General features: G+C 34.6%; 2 protein-coding genes and 1 long non-coding RNA gene across 4 annotated transcripts in view; 1 reads left to right on the forward strand and 2 right to left on the reverse strand.

The window, feature by feature from the left end:
- Nucleotides 1-9,746, reverse strand: part of ptpdc1a (protein tyrosine phosphatase domain containing 1a) — a 26,061-nt gene extending 16,315 nt beyond the window's left edge. Inside the window, 1 exon segment of one of the 2 annotated variants that reach the window (NM_001080596.2) lies at nt 9,622-9,746. The gene's annotated coding sequence lies outside the window, so the exon portion shown is untranslated. 2 annotated transcript variants of the gene reach the window in all.
- A 5,283-nt stretch (nt 9,747-15,029) lies between these two features.
- LOC137496701 (uncharacterized) overlaps nt 15,030-19,610 on the reverse strand; it is an 84,129-nt gene continuing 79,548 nt past the window's right edge. Inside the window, exon 3 of the long non-coding RNA XR_012387185.1 lies at nt 15,030-16,878. This is a non-coding gene — a long non-coding RNA (uncharacterized lncRNA). The remainder of the gene's footprint in view (nt 16,879-19,610) is intronic.
- On the forward strand, nt 15,199-17,785 carry barx1 (BARX homeobox 1). Its single transcript, NM_001024949.1, is given in 4 exon segments — nt 15,199-15,731; nt 16,705-16,996; nt 17,105-17,189; nt 17,269-17,785. Coding segments are annotated over 4 exon segments (747 nt in total). The 5' UTR covers nt 15,199-15,529; the 3' UTR covers nt 17,437-17,785.

Consider the following 19,610-nt stretch of genomic DNA (forward strand, 5'->3'; position numbering starts at 1 on the left):
CTGATAATCAAATATACACATTAATTGAAACTTCTAATCAACTAACCAAAATAATACAGAGAGTGACTCTTAAAATATTTTGCTTCCACAATGATGCCACTAAAAAATTTGCTTCCCTAAGCAGAGGTCTCTTAAAATAATTAGGGATGCACAATATATCGGTGGCCATATTGTTATCGGCCAATAAATGCTATTTTATCATGTTAGCGTTATCAGTCCGATATACAAATTTGGCCGATATCTTTAAGCCAATAGATTACGTAATTGTATTGCCTGCTTTAGGGATGTGTGGGTCAAACTTGTTCAGTGCACTATAAGCTTTTCTCACATTGTTTATTTCTTTAAAGTCTATTACCACAAAGTTTGCATGGTATTGCTGTTTATTAATATTTCATTAAGTAACCATATTCATTTTCATTGTAGATATGTTTGATAGAAGTTATTGTGCATTTTGGTTAAATCGCATCAGGAAATATATTACATGATGTGCATAAGTGAAAGATAACTTTGTGTAAGCACGAGAGAATCTTGGGGAGTGTTTTAAATGACCCAGCCACTAAACATTGTACATATAACATGTTTTTTCAAGACCATTTTATCTGGTTTCAGTTCTTAGCTTTTTCATGTTCATTTTCATTCATTCATTCATTTATTTATTCATTTTCTTGTCAGCTTAGTCTCTTTATTAATCCAGGGTCACCACAGCGGAATGAACCGCCAACCTATCCAGCAAGTTTTTACACAGCGGATGCCTTTCCAGCCACAACCCATCTCTGGGAAACATCCACACACACACTCATACACTACGGACAATTTAGCCTACCCAATTCATCTGTACTGCATGTCTTTGGACTGTGGGGGAAACCGGAGCACCCGGAGGAAACCCACGCAAAGGCAGGCCAACTGAGCCGAGGTTCGAACCAGCGACCCAGCGACCTTCTTGCTGTGAGGTCACAGCACTACCTACTGTGCCAATTCCTCGCCATGTTTGTTTTCATTTTATTTAAAATATATTTATTTTATTTGTTTGTTAATTAAATCCCGTATTTAACCTATTGTTTTTATACAACAGTCAAGTTGCATGTTAATTTGCTACGAAGAAAAGGAAATAGTTTATTTTTTGCATACTGATTTATATGAAACTGTGAATATAGGTCTATATAATCACCTTGCAAGTTTAAATATTATTGGATTATTATTTATTTATTTATTTATTTATTTTTGTTTGAGTAGGCTATTTTGAGATCAGTTCAGACTTTTATGAAGTTTTTAAAATAAAATCAGTTGTTCACTGTATAAAAATATAACATTTTAAATTATTTATATTTATCAGCTGTTGTATATCGGTTATCGACATCCAACAGAGTTATCAATATCGGCCAAAAAATCCATATCGATGCATCCCTTATAATAAGCACTTTTACTAATCCTTATGAACAGGTCAATTTAAAGATCGACCGAAAATGGGTTAAATGGTAATAACATTAAACTGACCACAACAGACCTTGGTAAACCACATTACATGATAACATGCTGTTCTCACCTACAGTTCATTTTGAAGTTGAAATGGAAACTCCTGCAAGTGCAGAGTTTGCTGGCATAACAAAAATGCACAAAATATTTTAAAATGATAATTATTGCTATAAAAGTAATATATTCAACACATCCCAATCAGAGAGCAGTGTGACCTTGTGTCAAGCATTAGTGTTGCATACACAAGTGGTTTATTCAAATTTGACCAATCACATGGGGCCTTAAAACCTTTATATCTGCATTAGGTGCTATTACGCCACTGGCTAAACCAGGCCCAAAGGTGAACCTAGTGTCTCAGAGAAGAGAGTTAAAAATAAACACTAATGTCAAGAGTAGGATCAATTAAAAGGACAACAGCCAATATGTATCAGACTATCTGCTGAGTTTTTCTAGTCATTCATAGTGTTTTTAAAGTCACAGTTAGAAATAATTCAATCAAAAAAATATTTATTTCCCGTTTATTTTAGTACAGTGCTATCTGGAAAGTATTCATAGCGCTTTACTTTTTCCACATTTTATGTTACAGCCTTATTCCAAAATGAATTAAATTCATTTATTTCCTCAAAATTCTACACACAATAACGTGAAGAAAGATTTTTTGAAATTGTTGCAAATGTATTAAAAACCTAAAAAAAATAATAATAATAAAAACATGTCACATGTACATAAGTATTAACAGCCTTTGCTCAATACTTTGATGATGCACCTTTGGCAGCAATTACAGCCTCAGGTCTTTTTGAATGTGATGCAACAAGCTTGGCACACCTGTCTTTGGGAATTTTTGCCCATTCCTCTTTTGCAGTACCTCTCAAGCTCTATCAAGTTGGATGGAAAGTGACGGTGTACCGCCATTTTCAGATCTCTCCAGGTATGTTCAATTGGATTTAGGTCTGGGCTCTGGTTAGGCCACTCAAGAACATTCACTGAGTTGTGAAGCCACTCCATTGATATTGTGGCGGTGTGCTTTGGGTCATTGTCCTGCTGGAAGATGAACCGTCGCCCCAGTCGGAGGTCAAAAGCACTCTGAAGTAGGTTTTTTATTCAGGATGTCTCTGTACATTTGCTGCATTCATCTTTCCCTCTATCCTGACTAGTCTTCCAGTTCCTGCTGCTGAAAAACATCCCCACAGCATCATACTGCCAACACCATGCTTCACTGTAGGGATGGTATTAGCCTGGCGATGAGCGGTTACTGTTTTTTTTGAGACGGAACGCCAAAAGAGTTCAATGTTAGTCCCATCAGACTAGAGAATTTTGTTTCTTATTGTCTGGGAGTCCTTTAGATGCCTTTTGGCAAATTCCAGGTGGGGAGTGTCTTCCGTCAGGCCACTCTACCTTACAGGCCTGATTGATGAATTGCTGCACAGATGGTTGTCCTTCTGTAAGGTTCTTCTCTCTCCACAGAAAAACATTGAAGCTCAGACAGAGTGACCATTGGGTTATTGATCACCTCCCTGACTAGGGCCCTTCTCCTCGCTCACCCAGCTTAGATGGCCGGCCAGCTCTAGGAAGAGTCCTGGTGGTTCCAAACATCTTCCACTTACGGATGATGGAGGCCACTGTGCTCAGTGGAACTTCAGAACAGCAGAAATTTTTCTGTAACCTTCCTCAGCCTTGTGCCTCGAGACAATCCTGTCTTCGATGCCTACAGACAATTCCTTTGTTTTTATGCTTGGTTTGTGCTTTGACATGCACTGTCAACCCTGGGACATAATGTAGACAAGCCTTTTCAGATCATGTACAATCAACTGAATTTACAACAGGTGATCTACAATTAAGCTGCTGAAACACCTCAAGAATGACTAGTGGAAACAGAATGTACCTGAGCTCAATTTAGAGCTTCACGGTAAAGGCTGTGAATACTGATGTACATGTGATTTTTCAGGTTTTTAATTTTTAATAAATTACAAAATTCTTTTTTCACATTGTCATTATGGGGTCTTGTGTATAGAATTGAGGAAATAAATGAATTTAATCCATTTTGGAATAAGGCTGTAATATAAAAATTGTGGGAAAAGTGAAGCGCTATGAATACTTTCCAGATGAGGTGTAAGACCATTACATAAATTATTTAAACAATAATTAACATCTAAAATAGCATTGCTTTAAAAAAAGGGCATATCACAAGAAATATGATTAGTGCAATACTCAACAACAATATAGCATATTTTCCCAGTTCAATCCTAAATTTTTGCTGAAAGCATGACTGAAGATACAGATGACTCACTTCAGGCTGTTTAGGATTTCTTCTTTCGTTTGGGAAACCAATATTCACATTTATTGAGCAATTTTACATTTACAGAAATCTACATTGACAATAAACGCAATGCAATATACAAAAAAAGCATAATAACAGCATTTCTACATCTTTTCATTCTTTAAAACGTCGCAAAGAATAACAATTAAAAACCTTAACGCGTATATAGACTTCAAACTATGCTTCAATCCAAAACCTCTAATGTTTTCATTTGAGGAGCATTTCTTCTGTCGAGTTTATTTATGTCTCTGTATTACTAATCTAAAGTAATGAAGAAGAAAAGTGCTGCCTAAGTAATGGCTCTTTGCATCTGGTTTGTTTAGCGATCTGTGGCGCATTCAGGGTGATGTTAGCAGTCATCTGACGCGCCATGATTAATTCATACTGAAAACTGAGAAGACACAGGACAGCAGAGTGCCATTATGAGACTCATTTGAATTGTAACGTACACTTCTCTTAAAGCACTGATCCAGCAGAGACAGTGAAACCTCACCCGAGTCATCCAAAAACTCAATCTGACTCTACTCAATCAGTGTGCGCTATTTATCGGATTACGAATGGATTTTTCCTAATCCTGATCAACACATCAATAGGCAAGACAAAGACTTGTGCGTCTTGAGGCTTACATTTGAGCACACGCTGCGATGATTTCTTAACTCAGTTGAATCGTTTATAAGCCGTTTCAATGAATTTTAATGAATTAACATTGTGAACATGATTGCAAACCATATTGCAGCTTTCACCCTTACAAAAGCTGTTGGGTGAATCCTTGAGCGCTGCCCACTGGATTTAAATCAAAGGGCGCCGATCACTTTCATCTAAACTTTGAACTGATTTTTCAAAGCGTTTTCAAAACAAGCAGAGTTATAAAAGAAGTCTATACATACTTTATATCTGATTAGTTTGACCACTTCATTTGCATCGTTTTCACTCAATGTTATTTTGAGGACTGTTGATAAAATGAGATCTGTTCATGTAATGAACCATAAAAAAACTAAATTTGCTCCCCCCTAAATGGTTCCAAACTAGTATGAGACAAAAGGAGATATGAAGAGTTCAGATAAAAAAAAAAAAACTTCTAAGTGCCGTCTGAAATTGTCTTCTAATATTAACATTTTTCCCAGCCTCCTATATGTCTTGATTCAGTCATTTTACTTTTATGGCAAAAAAAACTTTTTTATTGCTTTTAACATAAAATAACTGAACATAAACATAAGAGGCTGAGAGAAATTATCATTGTAGAAGAAAATTACACTGTAAAACCCAAAAAGTTAAAAGGTAACTCAAACCATTTGAGGAAACCGCTTGCAACAATCCATTTAAGTTCAAAAACTGATCATAATGAGTGCTGTGAACTTAATCTGTTTGAGTAAACGAAGCAATTTGAGCATAGTAAAACCCAATAAATGAAGAACTCTGTACTGTAAAACCCAATAAGATCCGGCAACTCAAACCGTTTGAGAAAACCAATTGCTACAAACCATTTTTGGTAAAAAAAAAAAAAAAAAAAAATCTATACGAGTACTGTGAACTTAATCCATTTAAGTTAAAGTAATGAGGTGTTTAACTCATTACCTTCAACACTGAGTTCAAAACTCTTATCAAATGAGTAGAATTAACTTTCAGTAAACTTACTCATTTAATTTGATAAAGTTGACTGTTGGGTTGTTTTACAGTGTACAGATGACACTTAGAGCTTTTTGCATCTGAACTCTTCATATTCATATTCATATTTTGGTCACCAGTTACCGTTGACATCCACAGGGCTTCTGCAAGTTAAGTAATTTTTAAATCAATAAAGACATTTTTTAAGACCATTATGAACTCAATTTTAGACTCATACAGGGCTAAACGCTAAGGAGTTTTTCAAATGGCCCAGATGGAAAATATTTTTATTTGACCCATTCAAAAAATTATAATTTAATACATTTAATAATACAATAATAACTTAACAATAAAAATAAATATTTTTGATATTTCTTAGCAAAATTGTTAAAATATTGTGTCAAAACAAGCAAGCTCTATTTGTAAACATACACTTTTTTTCAACATAATTGTTCTTTAAAATAAAAAAGACAAATGTTTTAAAACTATAATAAATTAATGCATCCTTAACAGTCGGTCCAGGTCAGTGTCTTTAGCAGTACATACATAGGGAACTTGTGTTATTATAAGGTGAAAAATTAAACCATTATGGTAAATAGAGTTATAAATTACATTATTCAAACAAAAAGTTAAAGTCCGTGTGTGTTTATAGTTTAGGTATTTTATTTTATAGTATATGTTAGTTATGCATAGGTTTTTTTATAATAGCTCTTATGTCCAGTGTTGCATGTGTATTTAGGATTAATTTATGTAGCACCGTTGTCTGGCAAGACATAACATTTTGTTCCTTTGTGTGTCCACACATGTAGCGGAATGACAATAAAGCTCGACTTGAACTGCTGGATGGAGACGCAGTAGCGCAGGAGGTAGTGCTGTCACCTCACAGCAAGAAGGTCGCAGGGTCGCCGGTTCGAGCCTTGGCTCAGTTGGCGTTTCTGTGTGGAGTTTGCATGTTCTCCCCGCATTCATGTGGGTTTCCTCCGGGTGCTCCGGATTCCCCCACAGTCCAAAGACATGCAGTACAGGTGAATTGGGTAGGCTAAATTGTCCGTAGTGTGTGTGTGTGTGTGTGTGTGTGTGTGTGTGTGTGTGTGAGTGTGAGTGTGAGTGTGAGTGTGAGTGTGTGTGGATGCGTCCCCCAGAGATGGGTTGTGGCTGGAAGGGCATCCGCTGCGTAAAAACATGCAGGATAAGTTGCCTGGAAGGGCATCCGCTGCGTAAAAACATGCTGGATAAGTTGGTGGTTCATTCCACTGTGGCGACCCCGGGTAAATAAGGGGACTAAGCCGACAAGAAAATTAACGATGAATGAATGAACTGTTGGTGATTGTATGGGTGTTGATGGCCAGACTGGGTAGCTATACACAAACAAAGGAAAATTAAGAGCTTAAAAAGATATTTAAGACCTACAACACAATATTTCAGTCAATTTAAGACTTTTAAGGCCTAAAATTCTGTTTTTGAGATTTAAGACATTTTAAAACACTGCAGATACCCAGCATGCTAAAAATATATACAATGTAAGTCGATGGCTACTGGTTTCAAAATGACTTCAAAATATCTTATTAACTGTATTCATTATGGTTAAAGCGTGAATTGTCACTTTAAAACAGTAGTTTAGTCAGCATGCTGCTTTATTTTAACACTAAACTGCATCAGCTTTAGTAACCACAACCTCTCTGAGTGTACATTAATTTTGTTTATTTAGATGGTTTTTCCGATACGACCACAGAGCTGGAGTGCAATTTTTGCCTAAGCCAGTTATACGAGTCAGTGAAGCACTTACAGAAAACTTGCTGTTGTTGCTGGCTCTCTGTCTGACCCTTCACATGCCCTCTCCTTTACAAAGCACCAAGTACATCTATGCAGAGATCCATCATCGTGGGAACATTCAATGAGGAGTCAAGTTCATTTACATTACTACAAGACTTCCAGAGCAAACTGCAGCATGAATTGCAGCTCAAGGTCAGCAGGAACTTGTTTTTGTTACGTAATCTTGTACTGCTTTTATATTATCGAGTGAAGAACATTTGAACAACCAATCGTTTAGGGCAGATGCTGCAGTAAAAGATTTATTCATTTGAGACGGAGGGACCTTAAAGGAACGCTGCATCGCTGAATATGGGAATGTAAAGGAAGAACTTCTGGAAAGGTGTGAAAGAAATAATAGAAAAGATACTTGGGGTTAATATACTAATATCTCCTTTAGTTTTTTATTTCATTTATATCCCAAGGAGATCAAGTTAAAAAAGAGCATCTTATTTATGAATATATTTTTGAATATACAGTTTATGAATATACAGTTGAAGTCACAATTATTAGCTCCCTAATGATTTTTTCCCCTTTTTAACGGAGCTAATAATTGTGACCTTGAAATGTTTTTTTATTAAAAACTGCTTTTATTCTAGCAAAAATAAAGATTTTCTCTAGAAGAAAAAATATTATCAGACAGACTGTAAAAATGTCCTTGCTTTGTTAAATTTTTTGGGGGGGAATATTTAAGCTATATTTTTGATAGTCTACAGAACAAACCATCATTATACAATAGTCTGCCTAATTACTCTAACCTGCCTAGTTACCTAATTAACCAAGTAAAGCATTTAAATGTCAATTTAAACTGTACAGAAGTGTCTTGAAAAATATCTAGTCAAATATTCTGTACTGTCATCATGGCAAAGATAAAATAAATCAGTGATTAGAAATGAGTTATTAAAACTATTATGTTCAGAAATGTGTTGAACAACTAATAATTCTGACTTTAACTGTATGTATTTTGCAAGCGAAACGGCTTATTTCTTTAAATTAAAAAAGTATATGTGCACCAAATATAGACTGTTGGCTGAAAGAGATGTTAAACATGTCAATGAAAAAAACTTCTATATTAATAAATAAATACATATTTTTTGATAGAGTTGAGGGGAACTTTTATGTTGTTTTTAAAAGGTGGTGGAGTTGGAAATGTTTCACTTGAAGATTAGTAAAAGAGTTGATACTGCTTTCTCATGTAAAATACTGTTGATTTGTTTGCTTGTTGGTTTATGTTTACCTGGTATATGGAAATGTGTATGTACATGTTAAACTACAATTAAAAGAAATTGGAAAATAAAAAGATTAATTAATTAAATATCTTTAGTTAGTTAATTTATTGCTAAATCAGAAACTTAATGGCAAGATCAACATGAATACATGCTGCTACATAATCATAGTAACTTCAATAACAACTTCAATTAAATGTATTAAACCAAATAAACTATACACATATACACACTCACATCATGAAAGCTACAATATTTGTTGTTCAAACACGTCTTTTAAACTTTTAATATCTAGTCACAGTCTGTCAAAACTAAATTATAACTATTTTTAATTAATGTTTTCATGCCTGTCTAACCCCACAGCATCCAACAAGTTACTGAGGGAAAGTTGGTTTTATATTTTACATTCATTCAATAACAACTTGTTACATATTGTTTACTATGGTACTTTGACTATTCAGCTTGAAATCACATGAAAATAACACTTCAAAACAACATTAACACTGTTAGTTTGATCATGTGGTACTTTGATAGTCGTTGGCCGCTAATGGGATTTCAGTATAGAATTTGCAAAGAATATTTTACTGAAATTATATTATTAAAGAGAAAGTCTGAATGTGTGAATATACAACCAACTTTACCTCAATCAACAAGTTAAATAAATTTGGGTTTATTAAAGTGTCTTTATTCTATAGTCTTTGGGTTTATACAACATTATTTACCGTATATTGAAACAACACTTACTTAACAATAGCACTATTCAAATGGTACTAACAGCATTCTTGTAATCGACAATAAACATTTTGTAACATCTTGTTAATTTCCAGTATCTCATCTGTGTGAAATGTCGCTTTGGTTACAAAAAAATACGACCAATACTGTACGTAAATTTTACGTCCAAAATTTTCGTACAGTACATTACTGTTATTAACACTCACAAAAGGACAGTGCAGCTTGTTTTTATCCACATATCAGCCTCTGTAGTTTAAGAATTATTCCCCGTACAGAAATTTAATTATAACAATCCGATTCGCAAATACACAGTAAACAATCTTAAAGAGCAGACCACTAGATTAACTAATAGACTGGTTGCTTAATCTCTTGCGGTGCATATCTCTCAGCTAGCCATTAATGCTATTGTGCTAAAAGCAAATGCTAACATTATGTCTCATGTGTCCGATAATTACATACCTCGGTCCGTGGGTGCGGATTCTGTTAGCTGAAGACCATTGTTTCCACTGAACTCATGGTGAAATGCAAAAGCATGAATCAACAGCAGACGCGGGCGCGTGCATTTGTATCAGTTTCGCTGCTCAAGGGGATGTTACATTGTAACAGGTTGGAGGAAACAGATCAGGCTTGTCATTGGCCGAGTTGCGTCACGTGATCAAATGAAGGCTATAAAGGGCGGATGAAGCTCCGCGAGCGTATGCGTGAGGAAGAGACACTCAAGGAACAGCACACGTTTAGAAACTTCTAAATTTCGTGTTAAAAAGCCTATTATTCAGTCGGTTTGATTCAGAGGGTTTAATTCGTGTATTTCATGACCTTATAAACTGTAGAACTTACCAAAGTTATCAAAGCCATTATAAATAATGTAAACATAAAAGGTACAGAAACCGTTTCCAGTCGTAATTTTACTTGCTAGAAAATTTACAAAACAGTAGGGGAGAGTGTGGACATTTCTTTCAGTTTCTCACAGAGTTTTTTTTTATTTTTATTTTTTATGGAAACCCAAGATTTTAAAATGATAAACCCACAGCTATTGAACACCCACCCACATTGCTATAATATGTGAACACATGATATTATATGCTCAATTTATACTTGAACAAGCAGGGGGATGGTTGCAACATTGATTAAAATGTAATAATTAAAAGTATTCAGGTTGATTATTATGATTTGATAAAATGACTGAATGTAAAATTGTTAAATTTGTTCAATTGGCCATATAAATACAGATTATTAAAAGAACAAGCAATAGCCAATTATCAGGCCTAAAAAACTGAACAAAATATTTGTTTTACTGAAAATCTAGACTAAACCTTTACTAAACTACTTCTTTGAACTGTGAAATAATTAGTCAATGAGTTAATTTTTTAATGAAGTTACATTGAAACTGTCATCGAATCAAATTGTAAATTGTCAATATGGCAAGTTTTTAATTACATTTTGTTATTGGGGACAGTTGCAATGGCATGTTGCAACTGTCCCAACATTGGTCCCAACTCTGTTAACCCTGATTAAACTATGCTAGGGAAACACAACAGCTTCAACGCTTGATAGCTATATCTATTTAAAGCTAAGAAAATATTTAAATTATATAAATGAATAATGTTTCACAAAAACAGTATTATCGTAATTTCTTGAACATAAAAAAAACTTTTTCTACCTAAAAATGATTTTTTTTCTACTGAAAGAATGGTCACATATGGCTGATTACTCTCAGATTAAAGGAAGGTCTAATTGCAATTATGTAGTATAACTATCATCACTCATTCTTAAATGGAGGAACAAGTCTTGTTGAAACTGCCCCTTGTTGCAACTGTCCCCACTCTCCCCTTAACAAAGAGAGGGAGAATAAGAAACACTATGTTAAATTCTCAATAATACCAAAATATAATTTTATCGTAAAACACACTCCATTAACAACTTTGATGGCTTCAGTGTAATATAAATACCACAATAATCAAAAGTAAACCAATCCAGTTTTATAGGGTCAGAATTTAATTAATTAATTTACCACTGTATTACGCATTGTAAAAATAACAGTAAAGTATATCTTATCACTCCTTGTTGAAAAGTGAATTTCTGCAGAGACACTATTTGTTCCCAAAAAAACTTTTAAGTGGACAGTTCCTAAAGGACCATTTGGAGTAAAGGAACATCGTAAAGAACATTAAATGCAATAGAAAGTTTCTATGAATGTTAAAGGTTCTTCATGCCAATAAAGATTTATTTCTAACAGTGTTTGTATATTATGTAAAGTATACCTGTTGAGTTTAGAGGATGTTTATGATGCTCTAGATCAGTGGTCACCAAACTTGTTCCTGGAGGGCCGGTGTCCTGCAGATTTTAGCTCCAACCCTAATCAAACACACCTGAACAAGCTAATCAAGGTCTTACTAGGTATACTTGAAACATCCAGGCAGGTGTGTTAAGGGTTGTAGCTAAACCCTGCTGGGACACCAGCCCTCAAGGACCAAGATTGGTGACCCCTGCTCTGGATCATGGGTGTCCAAACTCGGATCTGGAGGGCCGGCGTCCTGCAGATTTTAGCTCCAACTTGCTTCAACACACCTGCAAGGATGTTTCTAGAATGCCTAGGAGCTTGCTCAGCTAGCCCAGGTGTGTCTGATTGGGGATGAACTAAACTTTGCAGGACACCGGCCCTTCAGGACCTAGTCTGGACATCCCTGCTCTAGATTGACCAGGGGTGAGTTGTAAGAAGCTTGGTGGTGCATATGGTTAAGCACATAGTAGATTAACACACTAAGCCTTTAGTTAAAGCGGTCCCACTTTCCACAGTACATGGTTTATGTCCACTAGTTAATGATTTTAAAATACAATGCATATACAGTTCTCAGCATAAATGAGACACCCCTTACATATCTCTTTTAAATTTATATTTTCTAGGATGCTTTCAAATAAAATACAGTGCTCAGCAAATATAAGTACACCCCTCACAAATCTCTCTTTTAAATATATTATTTCCTATACAATATTATATATGTGCATATGCATTAGATTAGTCAGTACTGAAGCCAAATCTGGCAATAGTATTTGGATGCAGCCGTTATAATGCAAGCTAAGATTTCATCACTAAGCGATGCGATGTCAGACAAAATGCACTCAAGTGGAGTGAGTGATGTCACTGTGATGGGTAGGGTTAGGGGTGGGGTTAGGTGAGCCCATCAAAATGCATTGGATGCAGCTCAGATTGCACTGCACCAGGTCTGCATCCAGACCCCTCTCAAATATGGAGCATATCTAACAAAATAACTTATAATAACGCTCCAAAAACTAGTACACCCAAATTTATGTTATAGAAAAATATTAAATACGAATACGAGGAAAAATCAAGAGAAGCAAAAAAATAAAAAAAACTTGTTGAAATTTTGTAGGATGTACATTTTTTAATTAATATTTTGCTTAAATTTAATTGTGTTATCTTTTAATTTCTAAACATGTTTGGTGACAAAAATATTATCCTAATAAATATATTTGTTTAATAAATCTGTTTTGTTCAAATTCACCAAAATACATTGCCTATATTCACTGAGAAATGTGGAAAAATGTTCATTTTTAAAATGGGGTGTACTTAATTATGCTGAGCACTGTATTTGTGCATGTACATTATTAATTGGTACAAATACCAAAGCTAGAACTAACAATAAGAGTTAAGATCACAAAATCATGAGGTTCATGAGAATGATAACGATGAGAACATTAAAAAATAGTAAAGTTAAGCTAAATTTCAGTAGTTTGTAATTTGCTTTTCCAATAACTTGTTAGAATTTAAATGTATACCTTTCTATTCTTCAAGAGGTTAGGTGATCAAAAACTTATTTTAATGGATAACTGTTTAATAAAACAGAAAATGGATACAAATGTTCATTTTCAAAAGGGAGTGTAGTCATTTATGCTGAGCACTGTACATCCCCACTTCACTCTTACAAAATTTTCTGTAATTGTCATTATTAGTTGAGTGAAAAATGTTAAATATATTAATGAAACTTTTCCACAGCAATTTTTTAAGTCGAAACCGGTTCTCTAAAACACTAAGGGGCAATATATTGTAGTATTAGGAACAGTTAACTGAAATGTGCTTTTGGGTTTGGATTATTATATCTCATCACTAAAACAAATTGATTTCCTCAATTTGGAACTCTTAGTTTAAAAGTGTGATGAAAAGCTGACTTAAACTGGTTTAGATCGCTAAATAATTAAACCTGCTCATTAATATTCGAGATAAGCTCATGATTTTCCATCTGGCGTTCGCATGATGTCGCCTAGTGGCTGTAATATAGAAGTGCTCCCAACAGAGGACATCGATCCAGCTTTAGACATTGCTTTCTTTGTAGAATCATTTAAAATGTAAAACGAAAATGGTTGAACGTGTATGACTTCCTGTTTTGTCTGTCTTTAGTAAACGCTTGTATGTAAACGCAATTGCATGTAAAGTCAATTTTTAAGAATTGACAATCTCATTTAAAATTAGGCCTAACAATACTATATATCCATATAAGAAGACTGGGTTATTTTAACCTATTTTGGGTGCAATACAGACTAAACCAGCTGCTGGGTGAATTTGTTTAAATAAGGATCGAATTGAACCCAATGTTTGGGTTTGTCCATATTTTACCCAATTTTTGTTTAAATTACCCAGTATTTCTTACAGTGAATAGGCCACCGAAATTGACAGAAAAAATAACAAAGTATGTTTGGAGCTGTTTGTTCTTAATAAAGTCCTAAATAACGTTTTTTTTATAACCGCAATGTTAAGTTCTTCTTTTTCTTTCTTACTACTTTTCCACACAGCAAAATATAGGCTACATATTTTATCTAGACAGCGCTTCACAACTGAATGTTTAATTTTACAATTAAGCATGATCTGCCTGGATTTAATACATTCAATATTTAATACATTTTAAATATGAAAGATCAGAAAAGATTACAAGCAATAATAGGAAAGTACGGATTTTATATTTAGTGAGAAGACAAAGACTACTTTGATTGCTTCATTTGGATGACTGTTGAATGGATTAAGAGTATATTTCAGGTAAACTAGCTTTGTCTTCATTTCAGTTCAGATGTGAAATAAGTCATTGGTGGTGCCTCACAATGGCGCTTTTTCACCCCATAGAATTTTAATGCGAAATAAGACCAGATTACTAGATAGCAAAAAGAAAAAAGTGTGTGCAAAGTATCCTGTCAAATTATATGGCCATATTTAATCTTTTTCTTCAAACGGCACATTTTAATTAACAACAATTTACGAACGCAAAGTTTTACAAAAAATTTCCTTTGCTCCAATTTTCGCAAGACATTTTTTGAGGACGATTTTTAAGACATTGGTCTTTTTTATATATTCGCATGCTAATAATCACTGGAATCCAACGTTTTTTTTTTTCAAAAAGATGATGTATACATAATCCGAGAAAATATACCGGCTATAATGCTATTTCGAGAGAGAACATTCCCTTATATTTCAAGACTTAAGATTATTTTTGCATGATAAATTGAATAAAATTTCTTGCGACTGTAACTTCATTTCATCATTTTTATTAAAGGCTGATAGGACATCAGCATCAAGAAGTCACTAATAATCTGAAAAGTACGGTTTATAAATAGTTTCGTCTAGGCTACTCAATATATTTTAGAAATCTTAAAAAATTTGACGTAAAACGCAAGCAGGAATACGTGAAGAAGAAATAATCGCATCAAAAAGATTAGCAAGAAATGGAAACGTATCCGCATTAGATTTTTGTATTTTAATCATTTTTGTAGGTATGGCTTTTTACGGATTCTGTTTATTTGTTTGTTTTTTATTTTGTTTTATTTTTTGGTACAGCAATTGATCTGACCACTGGCCCGCTTTAAAATAAACTTCAAATATTTAAAGAAATTTAAAAAGCTGTCGCACGAAGTTAAATGTTTTGACTGTGTTTCCCCTGGATTTACAGAGGTTGCCCATGCATGCTGAGAAGGAGGTGTGGCGTTGTGCTAGACCTCCTTAAACTCCGATGTCTATGTTGCTGATTCAGAACTCAGTTGGTGCGGTAAGAACAGAAACAGGCTGCCCTCACTGGGCGGATCAGACTTCTCACTCCAGCTGCGTGGACGGGACCACACATTTCGGAACTCCCCGAAAGAAAAGAGAAAAATTCACTTGCACTTTAAGAGTTTAAAGATCGAGCGTCAGTCAAAAGTTCTCCACAAACGCGAGGATATTTTTTTAGATGATCATGGCATCTAAAAATCTGAATGGACGTTTATGCATGGGAAAATCGTAAAATCTGAATCCTCAATGTGTCCTAGGGCTTTCATCAGGCTACCAGGAGGTTCGGAGAGCATCTGCCACATTTAAGCTCTAATAATGCAACATCCTTTGGAGATTGGGGCGCACTATTACCCCCCGGATGCCCATCTTGACCAAAGGTCTCACAGGTACAGGAGTTTCATGATCGAAGAGATTCTTACAGATCATCCGGATCAGAAGGTATCAAGTCCCACCGGAGACCTTCTAAAGTTTGGAGTGCATGCCCTTTTGTCCGCCAGACCTTACCATAACCACTTAGGTAAGTAGCCTTCCGTGACCTTTCCGTCAGATGATATTTTGAGATCCGGGACAGGCGATCTCTTAACCACCTTAACCTTCTCCTAATACAGGGGACATTCAAATCGCATAACCTCTCTATTTGCATACCCAGAAAGAAAAGATTACATTGTCTCTGCTGACCAATACAAAACAAATCAGATATCAGACCAAAAATATGCAATGCATTTGAATTAGCAAGCTTGAGAAAATTGCAAATGCACGTTCAGTTCAGGCCTGCTGCGTCAATTCATGCCTTCTTTTCGGGTGATATTCTTGGAAATAACACTATGCTTTTTGGTGCAAAATTCTAAAATCTAAAATAAATACAACAAAATCGAATAAATATAATATAAATTGATAAGGATAAGTGCCAATGTGTCACTATTTTTAGCAAGTTTAAGGCAATTGGTTAACTTTAAAAATAAGATTATTCAGAACAAGAAAACTGTACCCTACAGAACAGAAAAATATTTATTAAATGGTTGCAAAAAATTTTCCCTCCAATTTTACATTGCAGCAACATAGCTTATGCAGTTAAATACGACACTGACTTTTAAAAATAATGTATCAAAAATAGGCTAATATTTAATGACAAATTAATCTAAGATTTTCGTTCAAAGAAACATCAGTTTGTTTAAAAGTCTTTAAGATTTTTTTACGAAAATATTTTGTAGCCTTAGTATTATGCGACTCAATTGTAACGAACAGTAGACTATGTAATATATTTGCAAATAGCAAATGTTAACCCTAGTTTACATGTGGTTAGCCTACTTAATATTAAACTATTTACTTTTGTAATTACACACAAAATCAGCTTAAAATAAAGTGTAGTCTATCCCATATTATTTTAGAGGCCGATTTAAATCAACCTATCATATATCCACTTCATGGATCCATCCACGCTTTTTATCAGTGATTTATCATGGCTAACACACACTCTTATTTCATTCCAGTTCTGAAGGCAGACCAGACGGGTATCCTGAAGTTTCCGGTGTCTCCTCTGTCCTGCTCGCTCGGGGCGCCGCTAAGCTCTGCGCTTCTGTCCGGTGCCGCGGGTCTACAGGTGGGCTCATCATCCCATCATCTTCCGCTGGACCTCCATCTTCGGGGTAAACTCGATCCTGGAGCTGATGCAGTAAGCAAGACAAAGAAAGGAAGAAGGAGTAGAACAGTATTTACTGAACTACAGCTGATGGGTTTGGAAAAACGATTTGAAAAACAGAAGTATCTTTCAACCCCTGACAGGTAAATACGCGTTTTAATTGATGCATTTATTTAGGTGTCGATGTTTGACAATTAGCATGTTTGGTATTGACCAAGAAATGTCTAAGTCGACATCTTTCTGTTTAACAGAATAGATCTGGCAGAGTCCTTAGGCTTGAGTCAGCTTCAAGTGAAAACATGGTATCAAAACAGAAGAATGAAATGGAAGAAAATTGTAAGTTCAACTATCAGGCCTACAAATCTCGATCCATCTGTCATACACGTGAAAATGTAAACCTATCATTGTTTTGAAGGTGTTGCAAGGAGGTGGACTAGAATCTCCAACCAAACCCAAAGGCCGTCCAAAAAAGAACTCCATCCCCACCAGTGAGCAGCTGTCGGAGCAGGAGAGGACACGAGAAGCGGACCGCTTATCCGACGGTGGAGCTTCTTCACTTTCTGATGCAAACCAAGAGGAATAAACGGGATAGATTATCCCGATCCGTGCGAATGCGATTGTCTCTGGGACGCAAAATCGGCCTCTTTGGATGATTGCGCACCGATGCCTTTATGTTGGCACTTACACAAACTTAACCACTTGGTTTGATTTTATACTACCTGTTTGTCTGTTTGTTTCATTATGGCAACTTATGCGGGCCTCAAAAAGTCACAGTGAACTTTTTCCAGGGACCGAGTGGTGATTAGCGAATGGACTTTCAGGATTGAAGGCTGTGGTATCATGGACTTTTTAATCAGCATTATTTGTGCTTTTTTTTGTTTTTCATTAGAATTTAAAGAATATTCAAAAATAATTAAAATGCCAATTTTTTCGAAGCCTGGTTGACTTTTTTTTCTTAAACACGGCACTACATCATATCAAGTCAAAAATTGCAGTAATAGTCATTAAATTAAAAGTAAACTATTTGCTTTTTGTTTGATATCTTGTCAACTTGTTTAATATCTCTGAGACGCATCTAAAACGGGCTGTGTAATTTTATGCGGAGTTGTTTATGGCCTAACTGAGCACCATCATACCGCGCATTAAACTTGTTTTGGCGTGTTTACGCAGTAAAAGTAAATATGTGGTAACACAATATTTTCGAAGTGAAGTTATTTATTTTAACAGAAAGATCCTTTTAATCAAAGACACTGACTATGGTGCCAAGAAGAAGTGTCTGAAGTTGGCGATTTACATTGTGATGAATGTGTAGGCCTGTTCATTTAGCACCAGATTATATGCAAAATGCTAAATTGGTTTATTCCAATAATAGCTTTGGAACAGGACTATTTAAATTAAATTATTTAACTTTTTTCTAATTCTACTAGACTAAGACATTGTATGCCCGGGACACTGAAATTATCTTAAAAAAAACAATAGATTTTATACGTGTATTGTTAAAATTAATATTTATTACATTATACTTCCATAATAAACAAGCTTAGGCCCAAATATTTAACTTCGTTTAAAGTATTTTTATATTCATTCATTTAAAAAATTGGCAGCACGCAGCTACACATATGCATACAATATATTAGCATTTAAAAATATTATAGCTAAAACCTTTTGTTGGTGTATTCCATAAGTGTTTATTTGTAAAGTTATGCATAAAACAAAACAGAATATTCTTAACACAATTGCTGATATCTCTCGTCAGCATTATCTGTGACGTTTTGATTTTCGTTATAAAGCAGAAACAGAAGACTGACTAATAATTTAAAGAACTATAGGCTACTGTCTGGAACATACTTTAAGATACTTTTCAATGACTTTATAGTTAATTCGTTTATTTTTTTTTATAAATTAGAATGAAAGAAGTACAGCTTTAATAAAACATCGTTTGAACAAAATTAACAATAAATAAAACTTTTTTACCGATAAAATAAAACACACCAAAAAACTTTCACAAGTAGAAAATACATGAAGTTGTGCCCAGTCAGTAACCTTGTTCTGTAACTATCTGTGTTTGTATTCTAATACAAGCCAACCCTTTTACGGATACTTCTTTTTGGGGACAAACACATAAATTCGCTACTGATTATATTCCTACTTAATATAACGAAAACAACAAATCACAACGCAGCATTGGTGTAATTCTCATGAAATTATGTTTAAATTTAAAATAAAACCAATGACTACAGGCTATATAGAAATATAGCTTTATTACAGCTTGCAAGTAACAGAGAGAATACTTCCTGATTTGATTCAATTCATTTCACATGTTTCTGGTTTCAATTTACCAATGAGAACTCTAGACAGGACGATTAATCAAAATCATACATTAATGAAGGAATAATGGTGCGCTGCAGTGAACAATTGGGTAAGTTAATTAGATCATACTATTGTATTTTGTATAAATTCTGGAGATTAATATCCAGAAGAGGATCATTCAAGAGCACACATAAAACAACGCTACTCATTAATATCTCATATGTGGTCGCGACAAAAACATTAAGCACAATTTATCCGTGGTGGTTCTTCAAATACTGAAAAATATATTTATGTAAGGGATGTTCGTGCACATTTTGTGTTTAGCGTTTTATTAATTAAAAAGGAAACCGACAAAAGCATATTTGGAAAGGTTCATCTAATACGCTCATTGAAAGTAATAAGGCTGATGTTATAGCTGTAACATTCAGCAAGATATTTGTCATTTTT

This window comes from Danio rerio, chromosome 11 (assembly GCF_049306965.1).
Source record: "Danio rerio strain Tuebingen ecotype United States chromosome 11, GRCz12tu, whole genome shotgun sequence".
Lineage (NCBI taxonomy): Eukaryota > Metazoa > Chordata > Actinopteri > Cypriniformes > Danionidae > Danio > Danio rerio.